Raw genomic sequence first — 25,986 nt, 5'->3', positions numbered from 1 at the left:
TTTCAATAAAGCCTTCTCAGCTATCAGGTAGCAGCAACCACGTCCCCGAGGTCAGTGAGATTTCATTTGTGTTTGATTGTGTGTGTGTGCGTGTGTGTGTGTGTGTGGATGGGCACATTCCAAATTAACTTTGCCTAAGACCAACAGCACAAAACACACAGATATTTTAATTGTGTGAGCCAGTGAGATGGTGGTAATGACTCAGTGGTGAAAGGCCGAGGCCACAGAGGGCATGAGGGCCGCAGTGCTGTTTTATGAGGCCCATGGATCCGCACGGTACCAGAGAGCACACGGCAGCTGCTGTCCGCCGAGCTTTAGCGGGATTTGAGCCTGCATCTCCGCCAGCTTTAACGAATCACAGAGCACCCCAGGCGCTGCAAGCCTGGAAATGACGGCCACAAAATTCAGTTACAACAGAGCGCCCTGGGTCCGGAGGAAGGCAGGAGAGCCAGCCGGAGCCCACTCTCTTCAGCTGAGAGACTCGGCAAACAGGAGCCGGGAAAGAGTCTGTCCTCTCCCCTCAGGCAATCATATTCCTTCTGCCTCTCACTGAGTATCACCATCCACCACTGTACTCCACCTACCCCTGTTTCTGCTTAATGAGTATCACATACACCAGGGCTGCCCAGGCCTGTCCCTGAAGATCTACCATCCTGTAGATTTTCACTCCAACCCTATCAAAGCACACCACATTCAATTGCTAGAGATCTCATTGAGCTGGTAATTAGTACTCTCTAGTGTGCCAAACTGAGAAATGAAAACCTACAGGTAGAACTCCAGGAACAGGATTGGACAGCCCCGATCTTCTTTCCATCAACAAAAAGTCAACAAAACTGTTTTTGAACATCCAGGCCATTAGGGGGCAGGCTTTTGTATGCGCTCATTTTACATTTCTCTGATTAGGAAACCTTATTTAAGAATCCACCAATTAGACTCCTCACACTGGTGAACTCAGGGAGTGCACTCACATTTCTTATAGGCAAGCCCATTCTTACAATTTCCTACATACTTTCAGATTTTCATTCAAATGATATGTATAAAGGTGTACATTTTGTGAAACCAAAATAACAACCAACAAGGTACAGAAAGAACCCCCTGATCAGCTGGCAACACTCTGTGAAAGCAGGTTGGTTTAAAAAAAAGAAAAAAGAAACGGGAGATTTTATTTTTTTGTTCAGACAAGCGGGGAACATGGCTCATTATGTGTCATGCCCTCTGCAGGAGTAAACAGAGAGAACGCGGGCTGTCTCACAGAGCGCGCGGCGCCCCTCGCTGAGATTAAGCGCCGCGCGCTAGCGTGGTAGCCGCTACGCCGAGGCGCTCGCTCTCTGAGGCAGAAAAAACGCTAATTGTGAAGGCGGTTAGGAGGCTCCCAGCCTGTTGACTGAACGGAAAGTCCTGAAGTAGGTCGGAGAAAAACAAACTCTTTTTCTAAAGAATAAATTCATTCCCCCGTCCGCACCGAGCCTAATGGTGCCGTTTTGGATTCAGACCGGCTGAATGTTTTCTTGTCTTTGGGAGAGATGGGAGACTGGAGTCTTTCATCTTCTCCTTTCATCGCAGCTTTAACTTGTAATACGCTGATGTATCAGACGAGCTTTAATCTGAGGGCTTGGAAATCCTTTCAGGGCGCATTCTACCTGGAATGTTCAGTCAGAAAATCGAGTGCAGTGCTGACCAGCCCATGTTCTGGAGAGCTGTAAAGGGCGCTGGTCTTCATTGTTACTTGGCTTTAAATGATTAAAGCAGGCGATTGCATAAGGCACCTCAGTTCTCCAGTCTAACCTGGCTGCTGATATTATGGTGAGTGTAATAACCAGCAGACCCTGAGGCTTTCGAGGGCCGGGCCAGGCAGCAGCAGCAGGCAAAGGCAGTCAGAAGATGCATTTCTGAGAAGCGTGTTGGCGCTCTGGGTTCTCTGGGGTTGACAGAGGCCGGCGGATCAGGCTGTTAAAGCCCGGCGGGCACGGGCTCGGTGGGCGGCTGTTTTACAGCGTGGGATGGAACAGGTTTGATGAGGGCGAATATCTGCCACTGTAGCCTTGAGCGAGGCATCAGACAAAAGAACAATGAGAGCAGCTGTGCGCGCGGGATTCCCCGGGCGACGGCGCAGCCGCGGGTACTGGGGTCTGCCGGGAGGATGAAAGGGGGGAGGAAGGCCAGCTCACCTCATCCAGACAGCGCTCGTACTGCTCCCTCTGGCTCTCATTCTCCATCGCCAGGGCGGAGTTCTCTGCCTGCGTCAAGAGATAAAACAGTCAGCAGTCAGGTCAATCAATCAATCAATCAATCAATCAATCAATTAGGCAACCAACCAATCAATCAATAAATCTTTCCACCCATCCATCCATAAATTCAGCAGTTCTTCAAATGTCTTTCTGTCTCCAAGCAGGAAGCAAAGTTATAAATGTAGAGTGAATGTGTGCAATCTATTTTGATGAATAATACAATACAGCTAAATTGAGAGAAAATGAAATTGCAATACATGCACGCAATTTGCAGTTATTATCAGGTGTTAATGACACCAACAGAAAGTTGTTTTTCCCCCTGCCAGAGCAGACAGCTACGTGAAAGCATAAAAGCACTCATCTCAAGTGTTCTCGACCTTAAGACCCACAAATGATAAACTGGCAACAGTTTTTTGATAAAAATGAAATTGTCTTTAGTGCCTCAGTCAGTGCCTGTGTTAAAGTCTTAACCTGGTTCTTACGATCGACCTGCATCCTTCACACCGGCTCCCGTAGACGCCCAATAGAGACAGAGTGCTGCAATGTAAATGTTAAATTGCCTTTTAGGCAGGGGAATGGAGCAGCTCTGTGCTGTGAGAGAGCTTCAGTGGAGCGAGACCCAGCCGGTCTCCGGAGCCCACGCTATCAATGGCTGTGCTTGAGAAAAAAAAAACACCTTCCGTTTTTCTCCCCGATTGCGGCTCGGGGCCGGCCAGCCCTGGATATTTGTGGAGACGGTGTCCCCGGGCTAAATCAATCAGCGGCCAGCAATTCCAAGAGTACAGTAACACCGCAGGGTCTGAAACGGATGACGCAACAAACCACGCCTGGAAACAGAAAATATATATGTTTGCAGGTCACAGCTGTGAGAGGAAAACGGATACTTTTTAAACGAGGACCCAGTTCACAACTGACCACGGCAGAGAGCCTGCTGTGTCAAACAGCCCTGAGAGGCAGAACACACCTGTGTCGAGCAGCATGGGTGTTTTACACCAGTAAGTGTCAGCTACCGCAGCACGCATTATAAACTCACTAAAGACATGGGCCCACATTCAGGGCTCCTTCGCTTTGCATTGCCCCGTAGGCTTTACACTAATGTCTTTATAAGAGGCTAGCACATAAGAAACCTGATTATGCAGAACCTTTGCTCACAGTCCTTTTCATGTACCCCGCTGTTCGTCATGCAGTTGGCATACCTGTCCTAACTAGCTGGCATTACAGCATGTACACCAACACACATCAGTGTTATATTGTTTTATTTGGTTTTTACCATTAACTATGCGATGTGATACTGCTCTGTCATCCTGATCGATAACCTAATTTATGCAGCTATGAGAATCTAATGAGCAGTTATATTTCATGTCAAGTCACTGCGCGTTTGGTGATAAAATCACAAGAAGCAAGGCTGTGGCATATGCATACATATCTGTAACAAAGATATTACACAAAGCACACTACACTGTACACTACCCAACTGGGGTTTCCAGCCATGGTTTTTCCATATTATATTCTCAATGGGGCGGGGGGTATCAGTTGTACTAGCAGTACTAATTATTATCAGGTCATTTTACATAATAAGCCTCATTAGCTATGAGTGCAACCGCTATTAGAAAAGGATAAAATGATGTGTGAGATTGATAGGGTTCTCAGTAATTTCTCAGAAAATGTTAAAATAGTTGTCTGTGTAAACATCTGTGCCTGTTCTGGTCCCTGGTGACCGTGGCAACCCCGCGGCAGTCTGCGCTCATCCGGCACGGGCTGGAGCCGACACACAGCCGCCGGCAACAAGAACATTTCACCTGGGACCGCCCACATCCTGGGCCTCACTTCCAATACTGTATACGCCACTCTCTGGAAACAGTGACTGCCAGATGCCGCAGTGTGTACCAATAAGCCTTCTGTGTACTGTCCGTCATTAGCTCCTGGGACCCAATCAAAAGCTGGCTCCTGGGAACCAATCAAAAAACTTTGCTTGCCATTACAGAGCACAGCATTGTTTCTTCAGGGATCCTGGATGGCTCATGCTGCTAAGCTGGTAAGCTCCATATACGGACATGCACCCAATTAGGCAATCACACCTCACATGCCCCCCTCCCCAAACCCCCATAAGGCAAGTAAGAGTTACACTTTTTCTTTGCAGACTCAGGTTGGCTTAGTGATCGCACACCTCGCCAAACTGTGTCTGTTGAAAAATAATAATAATAATTGCTTTTAATTGCTTGTCAAAGTTCAGGAGAAATGTTGATTGAATCCCAGTCTGTGATTATTTTAAGTCAGACATCGATGACCGGTGATAGTGCCAATCATTCATATCGCATGGGGGCATGAAGTTTTGCTTTCCTGTTCATGCTGAGAATGTAAAGATGCCCCTCGTTTCCTGAGCTGGTGCACCTGGCAGGGGGTGGGGTGAAATCAAACCCGGAGGCGAATGCCATGAATGTCTCGCGCGGCGAACAAGAGTTAGTGGGGGCATTTGGCAGCGGCAATGAGAAAGGTGAAGTTTCGGTCTTCAAAGGCCACGTGTCAGCCCGCAGACGCAGCCCAATCAGAATCTTCCGAAAACATCTCCTCTTAAAAGGTCAAGGAGATCCAAGTTATGAGGCTGAACTTTAAGGCACGGCGGGCTTTTTAGAAGACAGACGGATGTGAATATTTCCTTGTTATTGGTGTGATATTACTTCACCTTTAAGGGTGCGGCCTATTGATTTACAGCGGCCCTCGTTTGTCAGCCGGAGCGTGGCGCATTAGCGCCTGCCAGACTCGTCCCAACTGCCGCGGCGCTTCGCCTCCAACCCGCTCGCCGATCCATCCGCTCTTGATTTAAACATGGATAACATAACTATACGCCAGCCTTCCTCATTATCCCCCTTTAATGCCCTGCAAATGAATTTCAATTTCCTTTCTCTTTTTTTTTTTTTTTACAGCTCAAAGCATTGGTTAGAATCAATGCACCTTTTTTTATAATGCATAACACCATTGATTATTTGCCAAAAAATTCATTCTCACTTTTCAGATGTTGGGTCTAAGTAACAGACGGAAGCCCTTAGTGATCCAATCGAATGGAAGACACACTGAAAACCGCGAATCTTAGCGCTTCACGCTGAGAGCCAAAGTGAAATCCAAACATTTTGTTCTCACGATATGTTATGATGGTACGCTAATGATATTACTGAACATTTCTGAATAACAACATATCAGTAAATAATTCACAGATTTCAGTTTCCTGGGTCCTTAATTAATCAATAATTTCACTCCATTTTCACAAAACTTGGACTGAATTTGTGCATGTTTACGTCCACCATTCCTACCTCCTCTATTGATTAGAGATAGCGCAGGCAAGCATGTGCTCTACTATGAAAAGCGTGACGTCATGTGGCCAATTATGTGCCGCTCCGCAGTGCTGCTGATCAAAGCCAGGATATGACATCAAACTATAGAGAGCCTCGCCATGCACTGGGGCAGCCTGTTACCACCCAGCAACCCCATGCTTAAGATTTTTTTAATGCATCAAAATTACACATGTACGCCAATAAGAGCAAACATCTCCCGCAGAATCTAGGCCTGAATAGGGGCTCTCTTTTGGGAGTGCTCCAAAGGAAAATATTGTCTCGAACTTATTTCCGGACTACTCTCCCAGCTAACAGCATCATTAGAGGCTTAATAAATGCAGAAGGCTGAGGTCCATTATTTCCGACAGCTAAATGAAATCCATTTTCATTTGGGGAGAATCCTCTGGTGATGGCAAGAAGTAGATTATGATGCATCAAGCCGTGAAGGCAGACTCCGATAGAGACTCATAACGAGGAGCCCTGCCAGTACTTGATATCTCTACCTTGGGATGGAGCTCCTAACTGCACTCAGGCATGGAAAGAGTGAATGTGACAGAAAGACAGAGACGCTGCAGAAACCTGTCTGACTGCCTGCCAGACCAGAGCTCCCCCTTTTTTACATTTATATTTCACACTGTAAATAAGTTCAGGGAAAGTGAACCCCCTGCTCTCTTGCTTGTTAATGTATGTGCTTTTATTAGAACACCTACGCGTCCCCTCGCGCTGAGCGAAGTCGAGGCGATTCCAATAAAAGAATAATGATGATCCCTGACCCCTGCACGCAAGAATCTGAGCGCTTCGCAGAAACAGCTTGAGAGGAGTTAGCGATTAGGCCCGGTGGATCTGAAGGGGCCGCTGGAAAGGCAGCGATATGGGTCACAGTTTTGATCTCGTTCCTGGCCGAACACAGCCGAAAGAAATCAAAAGAAACACTTCACACACCCCGGTGAACTGGGCGCTGACGTCACTGATGGACTAATGAGGAACAGCGTCGTTAACTACAGAGAGGCAAGCCGCTTGCGGCGAACGTTAGCATTTACAGCGCTCTGCGCCTGAGAGGGTGCAGTTGGCGAGGAACCCTCGCATTGATTCGATGCTGCCTCCAAACCGGCAGGCCTTTGATGCCCGGCTAGGCTCTCTTAGCCCAGCGGCGGTCCCAGATCTGAGGCAGCAAATGGTCCTTTCGTTTTTTGTTTTTTTTTGTTTGCACACAAATTACTTTCGCCGAAGACAAAGAAATTTTTGTGTCTGCAGTTAATTAACATAAAAACTTCCCGACAATTGGCTATTCACTGATCACGAAAGAGGACCGGCCGAGAAGGAGCCCACACGGGGGAGAGACTGCTTTTGTGTAAGAGTTCATTAGGGCTTCGTTTGGGCTGCCAGTCACCCACAGAACGCATCACAAGGCCCTCCGCTCGCTAACTGGCACATTCGGCGGCTCTCCTCGACATGCTGAGGATATTTTTGAGTGTCGAGTGCCGACCCGTCTCTGTGCCTCAGCAGCCGTGTACGTTTTCAGATAACAGAGGGGCGGCGGAGATTTCGCTGCTCGCTTGCACCGGTAATGAGGTTCTGTTCTGTTCCATCACGTCACCTCGCTCATTTAGGTGGACAAACAGGATGTTCACATGCCTGATAAAATTTCCTTGACCGTGAATCTGCAGTCAGCCCCTTACTAAAACAAGACCTAATCTCTGCTCACTGCCAATCATTGTGTCAGGTTGCCTAAAAAAACCTCATAGGTAATTTCCAATGTAGATGACGGCAGTAACATTCATATAAGCTATCCAAAAAATAACATTTTAACATGAACATTCGTTTAATATTTAAATTTTTCTTAATTTAATAGTAAAGTCACAGAATTCTAAATCCTACTGCCAACAGAGAGGTCCCTGAAATCAAATCAAAGGTAAAACAAATTATCTGAGTGAGTCCAACAACCAAAATTAGTGACATCTTTCAATATCAGAGGGTACTGTTTCAGTGCAAGAGTTGCAAAAGCACACTCATCAGAGTTTGTTAATTTTATGAAGCAATGTATTCAGGTCTGAAGAACTAGCCAACTCAATTGAGCTCAGTGAACTATATAGACTCACTCATCTGAGCTCATTGAACTACATGCACTCTCTCATCTGAGTTCAGGACAACATAAATCAACTTGACAACTTTATGAACTATAAGAGTCAATGTATTCAAGCCCAGCAAAACTACAAAAACAACCTTACCTGAGCCCAGTGAACTACAGAAACCAGCTCACCTGAGCTCAGTGAACTGTATAAACCAGCCAACCAAATGAAATTGTTCACCAGCCGTAAATCAGTTGATGCCAGCATTTCGAGATGACATATTTCACACTGCGATTCCCACAGTGATTCGTGCCTCAGCTGACCTCAGCGCTGCTGGCCCCTCCCCCATGCTCACAGCCGCCAATCCTGAGCTCTGACAGGCAGAACTGTTGTTAATCAACTGCACGTGTTGATGGGTGGGGTTGGATGTAAAACCACACCCATCATCATCCAACCCCACCCATCCTGCCTTCAGTACTTGTCTTTGGGGTGGTCCCTGGATCCACCTGACAGGGGAACACAGTAAATACCAAGTCACAGATGAGCAACATCAGGGGTTCTCTTTCTCTTTCCCTGGCGGAGATAGCAATCTGAGGACGCCCCACCCCACCCCCCAGTCCAGGCCTCTGCCAGGGCCCAGTCTAAAGAGGTTGAGCTCTGAGGCAAGCTCTGCATCTACTGCTATGCCAACCTACAGTCTCCCCAGGGGCATGATGCCCAGTCTCTCAGCATGCAGGGCTGCTGTGAGGCTAATCAGACTGATGCCGTTCCAGGGTGCAGCCGCCCCCGGGGCCTGCTATGGAGTCCAGGGCTGGCTGTGGGAAATGGTCTACAGGGCAGGCCATAACCAGGGGGAGGGGGCTTGGCAACACTCTTGGAAGAGAGTGTTCGCTTGTCTGCTCTCCCAAATTGGGGAGAAGCTGATATCTACAGCTCAAACCTTGATATACAACCTTCTATGGGGAGGAACAAAATGCACTGTGACTGCAGAAAAAACTCAAAACATTGCTTGTTTTTTGTCTTTGAAAGACACCTACAATATAGGTTTGAAGTTGGAAACAAAAGTACTTGACACTTTTGACATTCCAACAAGCTCAGGCAACAAAGCTGATAACCCCACTGGCCCCACTTCTTACACTACAAAGTCACTTGACTGACTTAAGATCAGTACTTGAGTCTGGCTCTCCCTCTCTTTTTGCGGTCTGCCTCCGAGCACTGAACTGGGATCAGTTACAGCTGTTTTGCCAGATAATGACTGGGGGATGTAATCACAGCTCAGCAAACAGATCCCACATTGCTTTCTGGGGTGGATTGCACAGGGAGCCTCTCATCATCAATCAAACGCTGCAGATTCATTTCAAACTCTGTTTTTCACTTCCCATACAAGCTATCAAAAATTATACACCTCATTTTAGTATAAATAAATAAATAAATAAATAAATAAATACTTGAACACGGCTGAATGCACTTTTTATAAGTTTTAGGTTTAATAAGTTTTAGGTTTGCGCCATTTATTAGCCCGGGGCTGTCGCACATATTTTTTTGGATTGTATCTGTTTGACAGGGAAGACGACGCCGGCACACCTAAGTAATGTGGATGCGGTTTATACATGAGCTCAGAGGCAGTGATGTATTGCTCCTCCTCCCTTTCCTTCGCTTTTCTACAGCCGCCATTCATCACCGGCACCGCCATGTAGAGCGGAGCGGCAGATAGCGTTTGATAAAGTCATCGAATATGTAGCGCCCGGATAACGGGCTCTTACCTCACCGATTCCCCGGGCGGCCGGGAGAGATTTACTCCCGGTGAGATAACGCGAGGCAACATGCAATTACCAGCACTTTGTTCTAATTATCCTCCAGGCGCCATTACTGTCAGTGTTGTGGTTAATGTCCCTGGGTGTCAGCGAAGATTGATTCCGGCACTGCCTGCAGTGATATTGTGCGGGAGGTGTGGGAGTTGTCCGTGCCGTACGGACGGCCTCAACGCCGGCGTATCGGCACCTCCGCCTGCTGTCCGGTGGCTGACCCTTCCTTCCCACAATGCACTGCGGGTCTGTCGTTACGGCCGCGCGGCCCGTCTGGACTGCGAGTATGTGGGTTTTTATTGTTTTTCCTTTCATTTCTTTCTTGATCGAGAGGATTTGGTCATTACAGACCTTGGCTTTGTAATTGGTATTTGACTAGCGAGGCCCCGGGTGTAATTAGTTTGAAACTGGATTTGATTCAGACAGAATTAAAATGCTACTGGAGATCTGAAGAGTGCCGTCTGATGGCTGCAGCTGGAAGGAATCAGGAATAATGACGTTTAATACGTTTCTGACATGAGAGTGATTTGAGCGGGGACAATCGAGTCTGTGTTCCGCAGCGATTCGGAGGCTTGCGGGAGAGACAGAGATGGAGACAGAGAGCTAACCTCCCCCTCCGGACCATGCCTGTTTCCCATATGAAAGGACGGGCGGGGTCCGGCTCCAGAGAACGACCTGCTTCACACAACAACGGCAACAACAGAGCGCAGACAGACAGAATAAATGGAGGTAGGGGAGGATTAGCGCTGCAGAGGAAGAGGAGGATGGCGGAGGAAGGAGAATACCTCCAGGGTCCGCAGTCGCTCCATCAGCAGCCGGGTCTCTTTGTCTCTGTCTCCCTCCGCTCCGCTGCCATCATCGCCCGCGTCTGCGTCCGCGTCAACGTCACCCTCGCTCAGCGGCTCCGCCTCGCGCGCTGGCGGCCCAGGCCTCTCCAGGCCTTCCCGCTGCTTCTTCACCTCCTCCGAGAGTTTGTCCTGAGAGAGAGAGAGAGAGAGAGAGAGACAGAGAGAGAGAGAGATGAAACCATCCGTTGATCCCTAGTCACGTCTCATTAGTCTTGCTGCTGACTTGAAGGGACCTTGGGTGCCCGCTTTCCGTGGGTGAGAAGCGAAGAGGGCTGCCATGTGCAGTCCCCCCTCCAGCCCCCCAGCCCCTCGGACCTGCTGCCGGTCCCAGTGAGATTGTGTGGCCCAATACCCAACCGCCGCCACCGCGAAGGACGTGTTACAGCAGCCATCTTGTGAGTTGTGAAAAAATCCTGCTGAGCCACGAAGTAGCGAGTCATGGCGCATCACCATGCCGACCACTGTTTTACTTTAAGGACTGAATCTGTGCTCCTTTCTATAAGCCTTTTTCCGGTCCACTCTCCACCCTGTGAAGGAAGTACCAACTCACAGTTCCCACGCTTCTTATAAACGTACAGAGAGGAGGGCAAATGAAATCTTGTGAGGTGGTGAATAGGGCCTAAGCTCTAAGCATAGAAACAGTGATGAGGAGGTACAAGAGGTACTAGGTACTGCAGCAAAGGAAATAAAGTGTAAATCCTTGCTGGACAAGACAGAAAAACTCTCTCTGTGAAATATTAATTAGGTATGAAAGCCCACTGCATCAGAACTAGAGAAACCATGATGAAACCACACACAGTACAGAAAATGTCTCATTAAAGAGATTTTAGTTAAAATTTACTTTCTGGTATTTATCAGATCCCCAGTGCGATTTACTTACTGTATCACAAAAATATCACAAATTAAGTAGAAGGAAACTTTATAGTTCTGATACTATTCCGATGCTGTGAGAGTGGATGAAAAATACGGCTTCCAGCAGTGAAGCCAGAAAAAGCAGCAGCAGTTCATCACCCACGGTGCTGGAAACCTCCTCTCTCTGGACTGCACCACACACAGGGCTTCCCAGAGAACTTTTGGGGATGCTTCTCCCCCTTTCTCCAGGCCGCCCAGGCGTTAGCAGAGGCTGCTGGCGGTTGCATGGCTGCAAACCTCCCCACATTTTTCATTCCTCCCTCTAACCGACGCTTAATTGTCAAGTGTGATTACTCCTTTCACTGTAAAACCATGTTTGGCTTCACGGCTCACAACAATGATGGATGAGCCGGGCTCCGCCAGGCAGTATTTAATGAATTGAAAGTAGTCTTTTCCCTCATATAAATGCATTATACATTTTATCTTAAACTCGATAGGGGAGGTAAAGAAAACATTTTGCTTCTTACTTATGACCTGTTTCACAATAAGCAGTTAAAGGGTGGGCACTTGGCGGTAATCGCAGCGAGAAATCTTTGAAACTGTCCTTTTATTGGGCCTCTTTCTCCAGAGAAGGACGACTCTTAACCTTGGCAGCAGCACAATGTTTCTTCAGGATGACTTCAGCGCTTTCAACTTATGAGCTCCAATTAATTCAAGATAGAGCCAAAGTGTTTCGTGACAGCACCTCAATGAGCAATCTTATGTGCCTGCGTATGTACAATTTAAGAACATGATCTCTGCTGGGGAAAATTACACTGCCCCAGGGAGTCAGACGTGAGAAATTCTGTAAGTACGCAGCAGCACCTGAATGGCTGTTTGGCAGCACTCCTTTACAACCGAACAGAAGTCCAGGCTGCACAAACTAATTAAAAGTTCACAGCATCTAGAAAAGTGTAAGCGCCACCTGTTAAGAGGTGTATAGTAGCAATCCTTTCGACAGGTGCACAGAGAGCTCGTGTTATTTGGGTGTTTTCTACTCACAAGTGCTTCCATGTACCGACCAACGGGGCTGAGATGTCTAGTTAATGTGTCACAGTGTGAACTGTGTGTCAGTCACAGAGGGTGGAAATGTGACACTTCCTACTCAATCATGGATGTAACAGACCAGTGACTTCACTGCTGAGATTTGTGTGGTTTTTGTTTGCTTTCGCTACCTTAGCGCAGCACGTTTATTTCATGTTCCAGAGAACCCCCACCACTAGATGGTGCTTGGGCTACCTTTGCTGAATTTCATTTTGGTTCATTTTCTACAGTACTTATAAAAAACACTTAATTTGAAATTATCAGTAATAGCAAAGCAAAAACAGTTCCATTATGGGAAGAAAAAACTTAATCACCGAGAGCATTCATAAGTATACTCTTGCACGTAAATTCGTTTTAATTAAAAGCATTTTCTATTTTACTGATAACATTGCCAGTTGACCCATACTGGTTATCTCGTTACAACAGCACAATTATTTCACTTGGACCAGCTTTTCCCATGAAAACATTCACCAAACCCTGCAAAGTGGTGTGGGCACTGCAGAGAAACAGTGAAGAAGAGTAAATAAGAGTGAAGAAGAGTGATGAAGAAGCGGGCGACGGGCGGGCCACGCCCGTGGGCTCCGCCGCGCTGGGCGGCTGGGTGAGGTGGCCCACCTGGCCGCTGGCCGTCGCGCTGCGGCTGCCGGGCCTCTGTAATCCCCTCAGGATGATCAGGCTCCGGCCGCTATCCCTCTCAAAGCCATCATTTAAGTAATCACGGCTGGCAGACACCCTAAATCTCCCCCGGCAGCTCGCAGCCACGTCCCGGGATGACACTAACAGCCCCGACGGGGCCCGCAGGCCCTCTTTAAAAGCCTCTGTGATATTTCAGCTAATTAAATATGCATTAGGGCTCTCCAGTCTAATTTGCATGTGTAATACAACATCGTCCCCCCCCCCCCTCCCTATTCCATCATTCATTAACGGTCTGCAATATTTTTGTCTCCTCGCTGCTCCCTCATTTGCATCTTCTGACAGCAGCACGTCAGACTGACGGATCGATTGCAAGGTGTCCATGAATGTGAAAAAACCGAACTGCATTGTGGGACGTGACTCAGTGTTGGGGGGGTGGGGGAGTGGAGGAGGGGCTGCTCTGCCTTGCAATAGTCAACACAATGGTCAACACAAATCAATTAGGCAAAGCACTCCAAACAGTGTTTATTTTTTTTTTATCAATCTCAATTACTTCCAAGCAAACAATTAGCAGAAAAACAGCAAGAAGAGGTGTTCCCCAAACAAAGCAGTGCAAGGCTGTTTAACATCCAGAGAAAATGGTTTGGAAAAACCTCTCAGTGCCCGTGAGGCAAGATCCACCATTGCCTCCTGCTTTGGAACCTCTCCTGATCCAGTTTTTTTTTTCTAGAAATTTCCCAGAATACAGCAGGATTTATATCTGGCCAATCATTGGGTGACTGTGACTCTGCTTACTTGTGTGCTATTTATATAGCCATTGTGACATAATGCATAGAATATTCTGCTTGTGGTGACTGCAAGCTGTGCCATGCACTGTGAGAAGTATACAAAATTGTTATGATAACCACCAAAACAAAACCAAAACAACACCAACAACTACTACTATCAATGTTTATTCACTTATGTACGACTCCTAGGTAGTGCTGATGGTAATTAGTCACAGTATGCATAAGTGTATAGCTATATAGACACAATGTTTAAGCGTATACTTTGAGTGCATATAATATTCTGTCTGAGGCAAGTGCAAGTTCTGCTTTGTTCTGAAAAACCACAGTCAAGCTTCAGAAACTACAGCTACTACATGTATGCACTTTATATATGTGTCTGTGTAGCCTTGAATAATAATGTAGAGTTAAATGGTATTATATGTATCTTTTCTTTGGCCAGAATAACACACAAAGTGACAAAGTCATGGCACCATAAACGTCTGCATATGTCTTTCCCAGGGTAACTGCAGCACTCCATGTTTCCCCATGAAATTAGTTCTGGTTTTTGTGCCACAGTAAGTTTTATGTAAGAGTTCACATCTGCTGAAACAACTTGCTGTTCACACCTGGGACCATGTCCATGGCAACAGATATTGTTACTGTGACAACTGCAGAATGAGTAGCTTCACAAATGACCAAACAAGGATCAGCCTCAAGGAGTGCATGGGCTGATGGCGGCGCATTAACAAACTTATGACAAAATTTGTATGACAATATTTCTTGTTTTAACTCCAGTTTACACACAAGCGTACATTTTCATACATTTATGTACAGTGTACACGCATGCACACACTCACTCACACATATACACACACACACACACACACATTGTGACAGACAGCAAGATACAATAAAAGCTCACCTTGTAGACCTTCATGAGATCCACAGTGTCCAGGGGGGTGTGCTCCAGCGCCCCCTGGTTCTGCAGCAGGCTCCGCACCGTCTCTTCCATCCTGCAGGCCACAGAAACCGGGTCAGAACCACAGCAGGACAGGAAAAATAACAGGAACCAGCCAACTAGCACGTGCATCCGTCCAGCCCTACAACGGATAAAAATATAACCGGGCCAGCACAGCTTGTTTGTTCTTGCGTTGGCAATCCAAGGTCCGCGTGGCACAAAAGTAGCAGCGAAACGTGCGCCGAAATCCGTAGGGAGAAATACCATCTTGTGGGTCAAATAATAATCAAATCTGGATCACCCCCCTTCCCACCATTTCAAACACAACTTAACTCGCTGCAGATCTGAAGTTATGATCATAGCCCAGCGGAACAATAAGTATTTTTTATGTTCATTTTTCACAGCTGGCTAAATTTATGGGCCGGCCTGGAAGATGAATAAAAGGAGCTCTCTGCGAGGCTCTTCCTGAGGAGGGCGGGCCCGTGTGGCGTGCGGTGTGCAGTGTGTGGCGTGCGGTGTGCGGTGTGCGGTGTGTGGCGCATGGCATGCGGCCGTCTCTGTTCAGACACGGAGGCTAAACCCCGGACACGGGCAGATGTGTCCGAAGCCCGGCCTGACCGAGCCGCCCAGCGGCAGCCGAAGCTTCGCGCTTTCATCACCGGCTCGTTAGCCGCCTCGCTTCAGGCGGCGCTGCGGAGACGAAGCCGCCTCGCCGCGGCACGGCCGGCTACGAGCCGCAGAAAAGCGGGAGACCGAAGCCGCAGGGATATTTCATCAGGTGAGACGGCGACGCTCGATCTCCACGGCAGCGTCAAACGCGCCCCGAGACCCAGGACGCGGGGACCTTTCCGAACAGCCGGTGCGGCTGGTGACATTTTCGCTAATTCCCCTTATTTAGAATCATCCCCCTTATTTATTCGGCTGCGGGTTTCGCTTCGGCGCCTCGAGCTGTGTGGGGGGATGTGGAATGAGGTTTTTTTATCCCACCGCACGATGCCCAGTGACATTTGGGGTGTTTTTCCCCTGTTTTACGATCTCCTGCTTGGCGCGTGTGCTGGGCTCGGTGTCTGTGGGACCGCACTCCGAGCTCATTGCCCTCGGAGCGGAGCAGGACCAGCGCTGATCCCCACTGTCTAAGCCTGCTGCCTGCTCACAGGCACGATGCCCGGTGCAGTCCGCGGAGCGGCCATCGAGAGCAGCCATTATCCTAGGAATGCTGTTTTTCAGCCATGAGACCACTCCTTGATTGCTTGAATGAGTTCTTAGCAGCCTGTGAAGGCACAAATTAAAGGGATACTTTAGTGTTAATCAGTTCAACCACCAGGGTCCAAGTTGAACTATGCGGTTGTTCCCTGTACTTGGACCGGTACTTCTCTCTAGGGGTTTCGTCATACTTGTTCCTGGTTATGGTTATACACTTTGTTGTACGTCGCTCTGGATAAGAGCGTCTGCCAAATGCCTGTAATGTAATGTAATGTAATGATACAGTTCAGGAGAGTTAGAGCATGCACAACACCCTCTGCACACTCCGATACACCGCCCTTATTGAGAATGACCCCTTTGACCTCATGGTGCTTAGCAACAGCAATCCCTTTGGCTCTTTGATGGTGTGTTCTCGTATCAGGAAAGTGTGTGTGTGCGTGCATACATGCGTGTGTGAGTGTGTGTGTGTGCCGGCGTGTGTGTATGTGTGCGATTGTGTGTGTGCCTCTGTAACATTGTCTAGATCTGATGACTGAACGGGACGACTGAAAGAACAATTTTAGCGCATGCTGATTTCGAGAAGCAGACCCTCCATCTCTGCGCTGCCGATACACGATTGGGCAGAGGGACGGGCATCTGCACGCGCTCACAACATCTCTTTCAATCTCCTCCCCACTGCGACAGGCCAAGCAACACCCACAGCCGTCTCCCCGCAGAAAATCCCTCCTTTTCATCAGCAAGTTCCTCGCAGGTGTTTTATGTGACAGTGGGTCGCAGTCAGGGCTTCCACTGCTGCCGAGCCAGTGGTACAGTGGACAAGAATAAGACAGCAGGCGCTGTGCTTTACTTCCTCATTCCTGGGCCACTTCCTGTGCACCCAACTCATTATTCCTTATTAGGCAGGCACTTGGCAACCTCACCCTCCCCTAACCACACCCTCAGGCGGCTGGACGATCGGCCGACTGGCCCAGACCCGTTCCAGGACGGCGGCCTCAGCGGGCACGTCATAGGTCACATGCGCCAACCTGCCACTGCTGCATCCTGTAATCACCCAGCCTTACAGGCAGACATGGCAGGATGGGCCGGGCCCGGCCAGGCCTGTCAGGAGCAGCTTAAAACAAAGCCCACTGCTGTTCCCCGAGATAGACTACCAGCGATCTACTTGGCAATAAATGCAGAACTCAGAATAGCCAGTTAGTTTTATTAGTTATTGCGGTCAAGTTAGGCATTCAAATTTTTAACTTGAACAAAGCCTTAAAACGAATGTCAAGGAAATATATTTATATGGGCTGTGTCGAGCCCAAGCCAGGTAAAGCTGGCCATTACTGTGCCATCTTTATACGTTTATAAATCTGTACAAGACCTATAAATGTTCAGAAAACCACTCCAGGTGCCCTTCAAAGACAACAAACCAAAGCTTATGGATATTTGACACTGAATATATCAATGTGAATTTGTCCCATAAAGTTATGAAACTGTGCTGAGAGATGAGAGCAGCAGTTCCATCAGTTTTCCATCACGTGTGCGAGATGCGTCCTGGCAAACCTGAAGAGACGACTCAGCGCCTTTATTTTCAAATCAGCGGCGTCTTTAAAAGGGCCCGAGTTTTCAATTAATTCCCATCGCATTCTCAACCGTGATTTATGTGGTGGAACGCTGCAAATAGGAATGCCACGGATAATTACCCCCAAATAATCGCATTTTGATGGTGCAGTGATCCTAAATTCTAACAAATTTCTGAAGCTGTTTACCAGAGCAATTACTGAGGGGAAGAGAAGTTATTTTTTGTGTGTAATGCTATTTCACATTTTCTCCCAGATATCCAATCAAATGCAGAATCAAATTATTGTGAAGCTTGAACACAGAATACGTACTCCATTGCACCATGTCCATGCAGATATGATAGTGACTGTGCAAGCATTAATAACATTAGTTGCTTTTAATCAGACAATGCAGGCGACAAAGCGCTTTGATTTGTTCACCAGCCTGTCTGATTTCACTATGAAACAAAACCGTGATTCTCACTGTACATCCCACTGAGCGCTGGGGCTGCATTCAGGGCTATGTAAGCGCACTCAATGGTGCCATTGTCTGATTAATCTATTCTGCTCACTTAACAAATGTGTTCCATACCAGTGGCTAAAGGCAGAGCTGTAATTACAGGAAAACGGGAGCAGACCAAACGACTTAAGAGTTAAGACAGCTTAGAGGTGGGTCTCGTATTTACAAAACACTGAACCCTTTCCCCAAATAAATGAAAACATGCAGTGAAAATGTACGCGCCTCGCTTTGAAAGTCCTGATTAGCCTAAACGGCAGTCTGCAGAGAAACCCTAGATGAGGCTCCCCTGCACCGCCACCCGGCACACTTTGAATTTTAACAGCGTCTGGGAGCAGACAGGAAATGTAATTATGTCACCGATCAATTTCAGCCTCAGGTAGGAGCGCCAGACGCACTCGGGCGGAATTAACCCCTCGCCTGCCGAGCGCTCAAACACGCTCCCCTGCGCTTTGATGTCGGGGCGGCGGGGGAGGCGGGGCCTTCCGCTGTTGAGCGTTTTAAAAGGTGCCTTTGACGGGTCCGGCTGTAAGAGGGCGGGGCGGGGCGGGGCCTGGGTGGACCTCGGGTCATTACTCATGCCGCTGCCTTTGAAGTGGCGGTGGGCTTTTCAGACCCACAGACCTGACGCGTCCTGTCATTAAAGCCACCGACACATTCAGCACCAGACCTGAACTGAAATCTTACTGCACGCTGACAGACACGAACCAGCCCTGTCTGCCCACAATGTGGATTAATGACAGATCTGCTAATGAATCAGTTCAACAAAAGCACACCCGGCCAGCCCTGCAACATGATTTTTTTACTGAAGCTTTTTTTTAGAAGAAGAACTTGCAAATGCCATCTTTTCCTTACGTTCACAAGGCCTCTTGTTTAAATCGCTGGTTTGCACCCCTGGTGAAGACAGCCTGAGATTTTTATTATTCTCATGCATTTTTGCACTATCCAACAAACACTCTAGCACTTCTAAACTGATGGTATGGACATACTGTAAACCACCACTAAGCTAGATCACTGCGGTACGCACATAAACTGCCACCTAGCGGTATTTGCCCCAGCCTTACCCAGATGTCCCATGCTAAGCCAGGCAGTCAGATGAGGAGCCCAGGCTAAGAGACACCAGGACAGGCGTTCCTCGACCACACCCCCCACCCCACCCATCACCAAACCCAGCACTGACTCTTCCTGCTCACAGGATCCAGGGCAAGCCCATGGCATTATTACATGCCTGGCATTACACAGGGATACCATGTACTGCATGTACCCTTAAAATTAAAAACATAAAATAACAGTAAATAAAATCACTGCTATGATATTTTACCCAGTCAGTAAGAGGTGCACTAATGTCATCTATCTTATCAATGTGAAAACTGTTTTCAGTTTGATATGAATGATGACACATATATTGTGTAATGTAACTGGGTGTTATTAACTGTAACCACGGAGGAGATGGTTTGCCTGATTTATGGCTGAAAGAAAAAAAAGCTGCACATTAAATCTCGTGATAAATCTGCGCCTTCGCTCACGGGTGCAGAGGCTCTTGCGCGAGCAGTCATGTACGGTGCCGTAAACGGGGCCTGGAGAAGGCTCAGCCCGGGTGACCCGGGGGATACACGCGCTGCCTGTAATCAAGTGAGCTGAATGGCAGGCAGCGTGTTCCCACAGCAAGCGCGCACGCAGACGCTAGCTGGAACTAGGGAGAAATCAAAGCAGCTTTCGCAAATCTACAACGCCCTTCCTATGTAATCAGATTGTGCTTGCCCCTGCATGTAGACCATGCTGGCTGCCAGATCACACTTTGGACTTACTTCCGCCATCATGGACGATGTGTTTGATTCTGGCGCAATACGACTCCCAACCAGGGAAGATTAGAAGATGCCCCCCTCCCTGATCCACTCAAGGTCACTGTATGGACTCTGCTGTCATTGTAACGAATGGTTATTGACTCAATAGAATGGTGTGCAATAGAATTTCCGGTCCATGTACGCGTCACAAAGCTGTTTTAGCACCTTTCACTATTCGAACTTGAAGGGTCTTGCCTGCCTACCTTGGCTCATCCAGCAAAGGACACGTGACTGGAACGGTATGGACGACCGGATACACGGTCTGAACGTGGTCAGCCTGTGTGCTTGCAGATCGCGGACAGAGGGCCGATATTTCCGTCTGAAAAGCGGGTCAGCTGCACTGCTGGCGATGACCGACCTGGCCATCGCCTGGCAACAGCACAGGCAGCGCTTCAGCCGGCGCGGCTACGGCCACATTCCTGTCAGCCCCACGAGCTCGGCTCTCCCAGGAGCCTATCACTCACACGGCACACCGTCAGAATTCAAAACCCGAGAAGGAGGGGTGGGGAGCAGGGGGGGGGGGGGGGCAGGCATCAGAGCTGGAACAAAGGGTCACTTGTGTCCTGGGATTGGGGTCACCCGGACCCCCACGCGTGACCGTCAGTTGACAGGATAAATATTATTGACTTATTTTTTGCCCCGGATCCTAAATACACTTCAGCGTCTCAGAGCTTCATTATTCCCTGCCCTCATGCTCTTTTTCTCCCTCTCTCTTTCCACTGTAAGAGCGCACAATTGCCCATGCGACCAATAGCTTGAGTACACTAAGCTCTTAATCCTCTTAAAAGTTTTTTTCCCCCTAAATGTGCCATTGTGAACGACGGCTCCTGTTCCAGCGCCAACGACACGAGTCTCCCGGGTTACGCGCTCCCGAGCGCTCTGGTCCTGCCGCAGGATACACATCCCGGCCCGTTTCAAGTCGCGTCGCCTTCTGAAAGTGCCATAAAACCCCAGGGCGGACCGCCTCGCTTGTTAGTGCTCTGCTATCATCAGGCTTTTTAAGTGGGTCTCTAATAGCTTTTCTGGTTGAACTTTGATCTCCCCTTCAGGAGACACGCGTGGGAAATAGATGGTGAAAAATGGACCATGTGGGACGTGGGATGGGGGACCTTCCTCTCACACACCACTGGTTCCCCCCTTTCATTTTTAAAAGCGATGCCACAATTATAAATGCGCCGGTTACTTCCAATGAATACAAATGTGAGTGCGATTGCAAATTAATCCTGCTACTGCCAATGAAGGGACAAAAATGGATTATAAAACATGTGGGATACAAATGTTGCCCAGCATGCTTTCACAAAAGACTTAAGAGGACAGGAACCATATTAATGTCTGGATCAGATGCTGTTCTGTGACCCAGAAGAGTGTGTGCGTTCAGTATGTGAGGCATCACCTCAGCCAGTGGGCTCATGGGTAACAGCAGTGGCGTCCCATTCTGGTCACCTGGTCACCCATATCCTGGACAACCTGTGCTGTGAGCAAGGGCTCGCTGCAGATTCATCTTTCCCTCGCGAACTTCCATTCCGGTCCCCGTCAGACGCGGTACAGACCGTCAGATCCGGTTATCTGCCGAGCCAGATCTAAGCGTCAAACCTGCGCCTGGCCGCCTCGACGGGCACATCGAGGCGTGCGCACCTGGCACTGATGCCAGGACCGAACCTGCGGAGCCCCCGGCTCTGCTGTGGTGACGGGTCCCTAAAGGGGGGAGGGCGGTCCCCGCCAGCCCGAGGCGTTACTCCAGTCTCTCGAGGTGGAAAAATGCACGTTCTCCAGACTTCAGATGTGACAAGCTGCAGGCTATCTGAACAACGCATGATTAAAGCCATGAATTAGCCTTTTATAGACACAGGTTCCCACAGACAAGCCTATATGCAGGCAGAGGGGCAGACTAAAAGACTTGTGTCCAGCTGTAGTTTTTAAATGTGAGCATCTGAGTGTCAGGATATGTGTGCATGTGTGTGTGTGTGTGTGTATGCATGGGTGCATGTATGTGTGTGTGTGTGCGTGCGTGGGTGCATGTATGTATGTGTGCGTGCGTGGGTGCATGTATGTGTGTGTGTGCGTGGGTGCATGTATGTGTGTGTGTGCGTGGGTGCATGTATATGTGTGTGTGTGTGTGTGTGTCTTGTTTTCCCAGCAGTTCAAAGCAAAACTATTCACTATCCTCATCCGGCCGGCTCACCGGCCGCTAGTCCAGAACATTGCGCTGCGTGTGGCTCCTGTCAATGACAGCCTTTTGCAGAGCCAGGCTAGCCTCTATGATGTGTGAATGACTGGCCTAGTTTCACAGAAAGGCAATAATCTGACCCCTTTTACAGCACACATAAAGGACTATAACAAGGCCGTTTAATCCAGGACGGAAGCCGCTTCACAGCCCCAGGCCACAATGGGGCGGTCTGCGGTCGAGTGACCCCCCCCCCAGGCTTTTAATTACCGCTACAGTTTCCTTAATGCACTACCACCCGGCACGTCTTCAGCGGTCACTGTGGGCCCACGAGTACACTTATCCACAGGCAGGAATTGGCTAAAAAGGAGAACACGGTTACCCTTGACACAGACGCTTTCTTTCCCCCTTTGTGCTTCCCAATTAAAGGCTGCATTTCTCTGACTGAGGAATTTGATGAACTTGGTAACAGGAGAGACAACTAGGGAAATGTTAGGGTCAAGGTGGGTGTCACGCCCACTTTACACCTTCAGACTCACAGGCCCTTTTAGGGTCCCTTTATAAACCCAAAGGGTGCGCATCTGAACTGGATCTGTGCCTTCAGGGTTTACACTAGATCAGCGCCTAAAAAAACTGCCTCGGATTAGCAGTTTGAAAGCCCTGGGCTTGAGCTGAACTATTATGCATCTGCAGATTAGGACCGTAAATGGACCGTGCCTGGTCAGGGTCAGTCTCGTGAGGGTGATCACCACACCCTCCCAGTGTCACACAATGACATCGTCACAAAGCAGTGAGCGTTCACCTGAAAACAAAACGCACCCATCTACTGGAAACAGAGCTACCCATCATTTTCTATGGAAAAGGGACACTAATAGACCTTTCTCACAGCGAAGCAATTATTTGCTGATGCACAGGGTAAATGCCATGAGGAAGTGCATCAGACTCTATGTCAATATATGTGAAAATATGGAATCCAGTAAAGCAGGATCAGGATCTTGAGATGATGAAAAGAAAAATAACTTTCATTTCAAACTAAGACTCTTCAGTCAAACAGTAACACACTTCACCCTAATGCTGTAGTGTTAGATCAAAGGAAGCATTCACTTATCACCAGACTCACTCAACATAGTAACAGAACTGTAAAGATATTGGCTTCAGCTAGGAAAAATAACACTACATTTGTGTTCGAAGGGCAAAGCACATTTACATAAAAATAGGCCTCAGAACCGAAATACATGTGTCGATAACAGCCATCAATCAATTTGTTTGAATATACTGCAGCCCTGCAAAATATTAGTCAGCCATTATAAATGTATAGCCAGGATCTAAAATATAGGAACTGTAGCTTTATGTTATTTATTTAACTGTCTAGTCACTCTGTTTGATGACTATACCAGTGGGGCGGCTTCAAAAGGATTTTAAACTAAGCACTTCTTTTTTTTAAAGACACATAGATGTAACAGTGGGGAGTAATACACTCTTTCCCCAGCCAGCCTAAATTAACCTCAATTAACTCCACAGCTGCTGCGCCAGGAAGCTGTTTAAATCATTCCAATTAAACAGTTTGGTGCAACAGGAGGAGGGGGGATTTCGATGTGCGAGAAGGCTCTGGTCCCCAGAAAGAGCCTGACCTGGCAAAGGTCAAATGCATTTATCCAGTCCGTTAGCAGGAGCCACCGCCTCAGCCGCGCGTCACGGGCCAGTACTGAGGAACTGAGTCCGTTATTGAATGCTAGCGCATGCGCTCGGAAATCACCGGTAAATTCTGCCTGACCAGACCTGTCTGGCAGAGTACCAGGAGATCAGTGAGAGCCTGAATCTGCATCACTCGGTGTCCTTATAAATAACACATACATTTACATCCTGGCATTTATCAGATGCTCTTATCCAGAAGGACTAACACCGCTTACACTTTACATGCAATGCATTCATCCAGCTGGACATTTACTGAAGAACTTCAGGTTAAGTACCTTGTTCAAGGGTACAGCTTGCAATGTCTGGAACAGCAATATTTCTTGGAGCACACTGTGATTTCTCTCCCTCTCTCACAGATACATATACAAGCACACGCACATGTACACGCGTGCACGCACACATGCACACACACATACACACAGCAATGCAAAATGACTTTGGTGAAAAGGCAACCAGGCCTGAGTGCTACTCTCTCTCCAGAATCATTTACGCTGGTGGAAGCAGAGGGGAGTAGACCCCGTGAAGAGATGGATGGAGAGCGAGAGAAAGAAAGAGGGAAAGGGAGGACGATAGGAGGGCTCAGTACCTGCTCACTGCTTCTCTCATTTCCACCTGTATCAGGGCATCCCCTGCATATCTTGTCCAGCGCACTGGATCTGTAGGCTGGGACCCAGGTGCTAGTTGGGCCCTGCTCTGAGGCTGACTGGCTGTGGGGATCTCGCACACAGCTGCCCCATGGTGCTTCAAACACGCACGGCCACCGCAGTTCAAACCAGCCACCTGGACCAAACACTTCCCCTAATTAAATACAGGCCCATTACAGAGCAAGTCTCTACCTCTCCCCTCTCTCTCTCACTCTCTTTTTCTCTCTCTTTCTCTCTCTCGGTCCCTTTTCCTTACCCCATTTCACTGTCTCTTCTCTTTCTCCTACTTTCTCTCACTTTCTACCACTTTCATTCTCTCTCTCTCATTCGCTCTCTCTCAGGGGTCAGAGACTTGCAGTAATCCCAGAGTTTACTGACAGACACTGTGGAGTTTCCAGGGCTGCCCTGAGCCATACACAGGTCATATGACCTTGGGGGTCGGGGGGGGGGGGGGGGGGGGGGGTGGGGGGGTTGAAAAGGGTTTCGGCTCCTCCCTTTCAACTGGCTTGGCGCTTGGCACAAGGGAGGGATGGGGAGAGGGAAATGTTGAAAGAGTGTGAGTTTCTGTGTATGTGTGTGTGGTAAGCATGCAAGGGACAATGAAAAAACACACTCTCATATCAGCACATACACACACTGTCTCTCACACACACACATGCACACACACTCAGATCTGAGATGAATCTGCACCCTGGAGTCAGTCTGTGTCCTACGACAGAGACGCTGTTGTTGTGTCAGGAAATATGATGACTCAGCAGTAAAGGGTGGCACTCTGGCACATATTACAGTCTTACAGTTTCATGGTCCTGACCAAATTACACATAAGAACACATAAGAGACTTGTTAAACGCCTGCGACCACGAGGACACGCAGTTAACTATCACGCTTTCACTGTTAAAGAGGGTTACTAAAGAAAATATATATGCGTGCTACTAAGAGTCCCTACTGCTTACTGCAAGCAGTGTGGCATAATTAAAATAGCTGTTGTTTTGTCTAATGAGACACAGTATATTCTCTGAAACAGCAATGAGCCCGTGGGCCATTTTGAAACGTTAGCTGCCACTCAGCTGAGATTCATCTGCCTCAGTCTCTGGAGGGACATGGTTACTCACAGAGCTTAAACATGTCACTTACTCACTGCTTTGATGAAGCTGCCCTCACCATCTGAGAAGTCAATGAGCAGGGTTTCCAGCCTTCTCACTAAATCACCGCGCCAGTTAGTCTACTCAGGAAGTGTGTGCGTGTGTGTGCGCGTGTGTGTGTGTGCGCATGCGTGTGTATGTGTGCATGTGTGTGTGACTGTGTTTGTACTGATAAAAGGTACAAGATTAAAAGGTGCATATCTGAGAGAAATAAGTGCATGTATGCGCTTTTCCATTTCAGAGAGTGTATAAGAAATGAGCCTGACAAGACAAAGCAAATCAGTCAACCAGTGGACCGCGCTTATATGGCTGATCATAAACTCTCGGTTTGTCCAATCAAACACTTTCCTGGATTTTAGCGTCTTAGGAAAGGGGGTGGAGGCGGCAGTGCCAGAGCCACCAGTTGTGGGCCCCATGAGATGACTGAGCTGTCACCATGGTGATGACGTTGCGCACTAGCACCTGGAGCTTGTAATTACACTGATTGGCCAGATGTTCACCTCTGCTCCTGTGATAATTAGGATATTATTAAACACACACAGGTACGCACACACACATGCAGGGACACTTTCACACACACTATAGCATTCCAACTTCTATTAGGGCAAACACACAAGTGAAAATGCGACGATCACACTTAAATCATAGCTTTATTTTACTCTAC

At 48.2% G+C, this 25,986-nt stretch overlaps 1 protein-coding gene across 6 annotated transcripts in view; it reads right to left on the bottom strand.

Annotated features, from left to right (window-relative positions):
* LOC118214273 (nck-associated protein 5-like) overlaps positions 1–25,986 on the bottom strand; it is a 195,553-nt gene that overhangs the window by 57,209 nt on the left and 112,358 nt on the right. For all 6 annotated transcript variants that reach the window (XR_004762603.1, XM_035394118.1, XM_035394117.1 and 3 more), the window contains 3 exons: positions 14,537–14,627; positions 10,217–10,408; positions 2,169–2,237 (listed from right to left, as the gene is read on the bottom strand). Coding sequence is in view for 5 of the 6 variants with exons in the window: in XM_035394118.1 (XP_035250009.1) it covers positions 2,169–2,237; positions 10,217–10,408; positions 14,537–14,627 (352 nt within the window). In the remaining variant the exon portion in view is untranslated. The remainder of the gene's footprint in view (positions 1–2,168; positions 2,238–10,216; positions 10,409–14,536; positions 14,628–25,986) is intronic.

This window comes from Anguilla anguilla, chromosome 15 (assembly GCF_013347855.1).
Source record: "Anguilla anguilla isolate fAngAng1 chromosome 15, fAngAng1.pri, whole genome shotgun sequence".
Classification (NCBI taxonomy): domain Eukaryota; kingdom Metazoa; phylum Chordata; class Actinopteri; order Anguilliformes; family Anguillidae; genus Anguilla; species Anguilla anguilla.
Note: the sequence above shows the minus strand (reverse complement) of the source record. Positions and strands in the feature narration are given on the sequence as shown.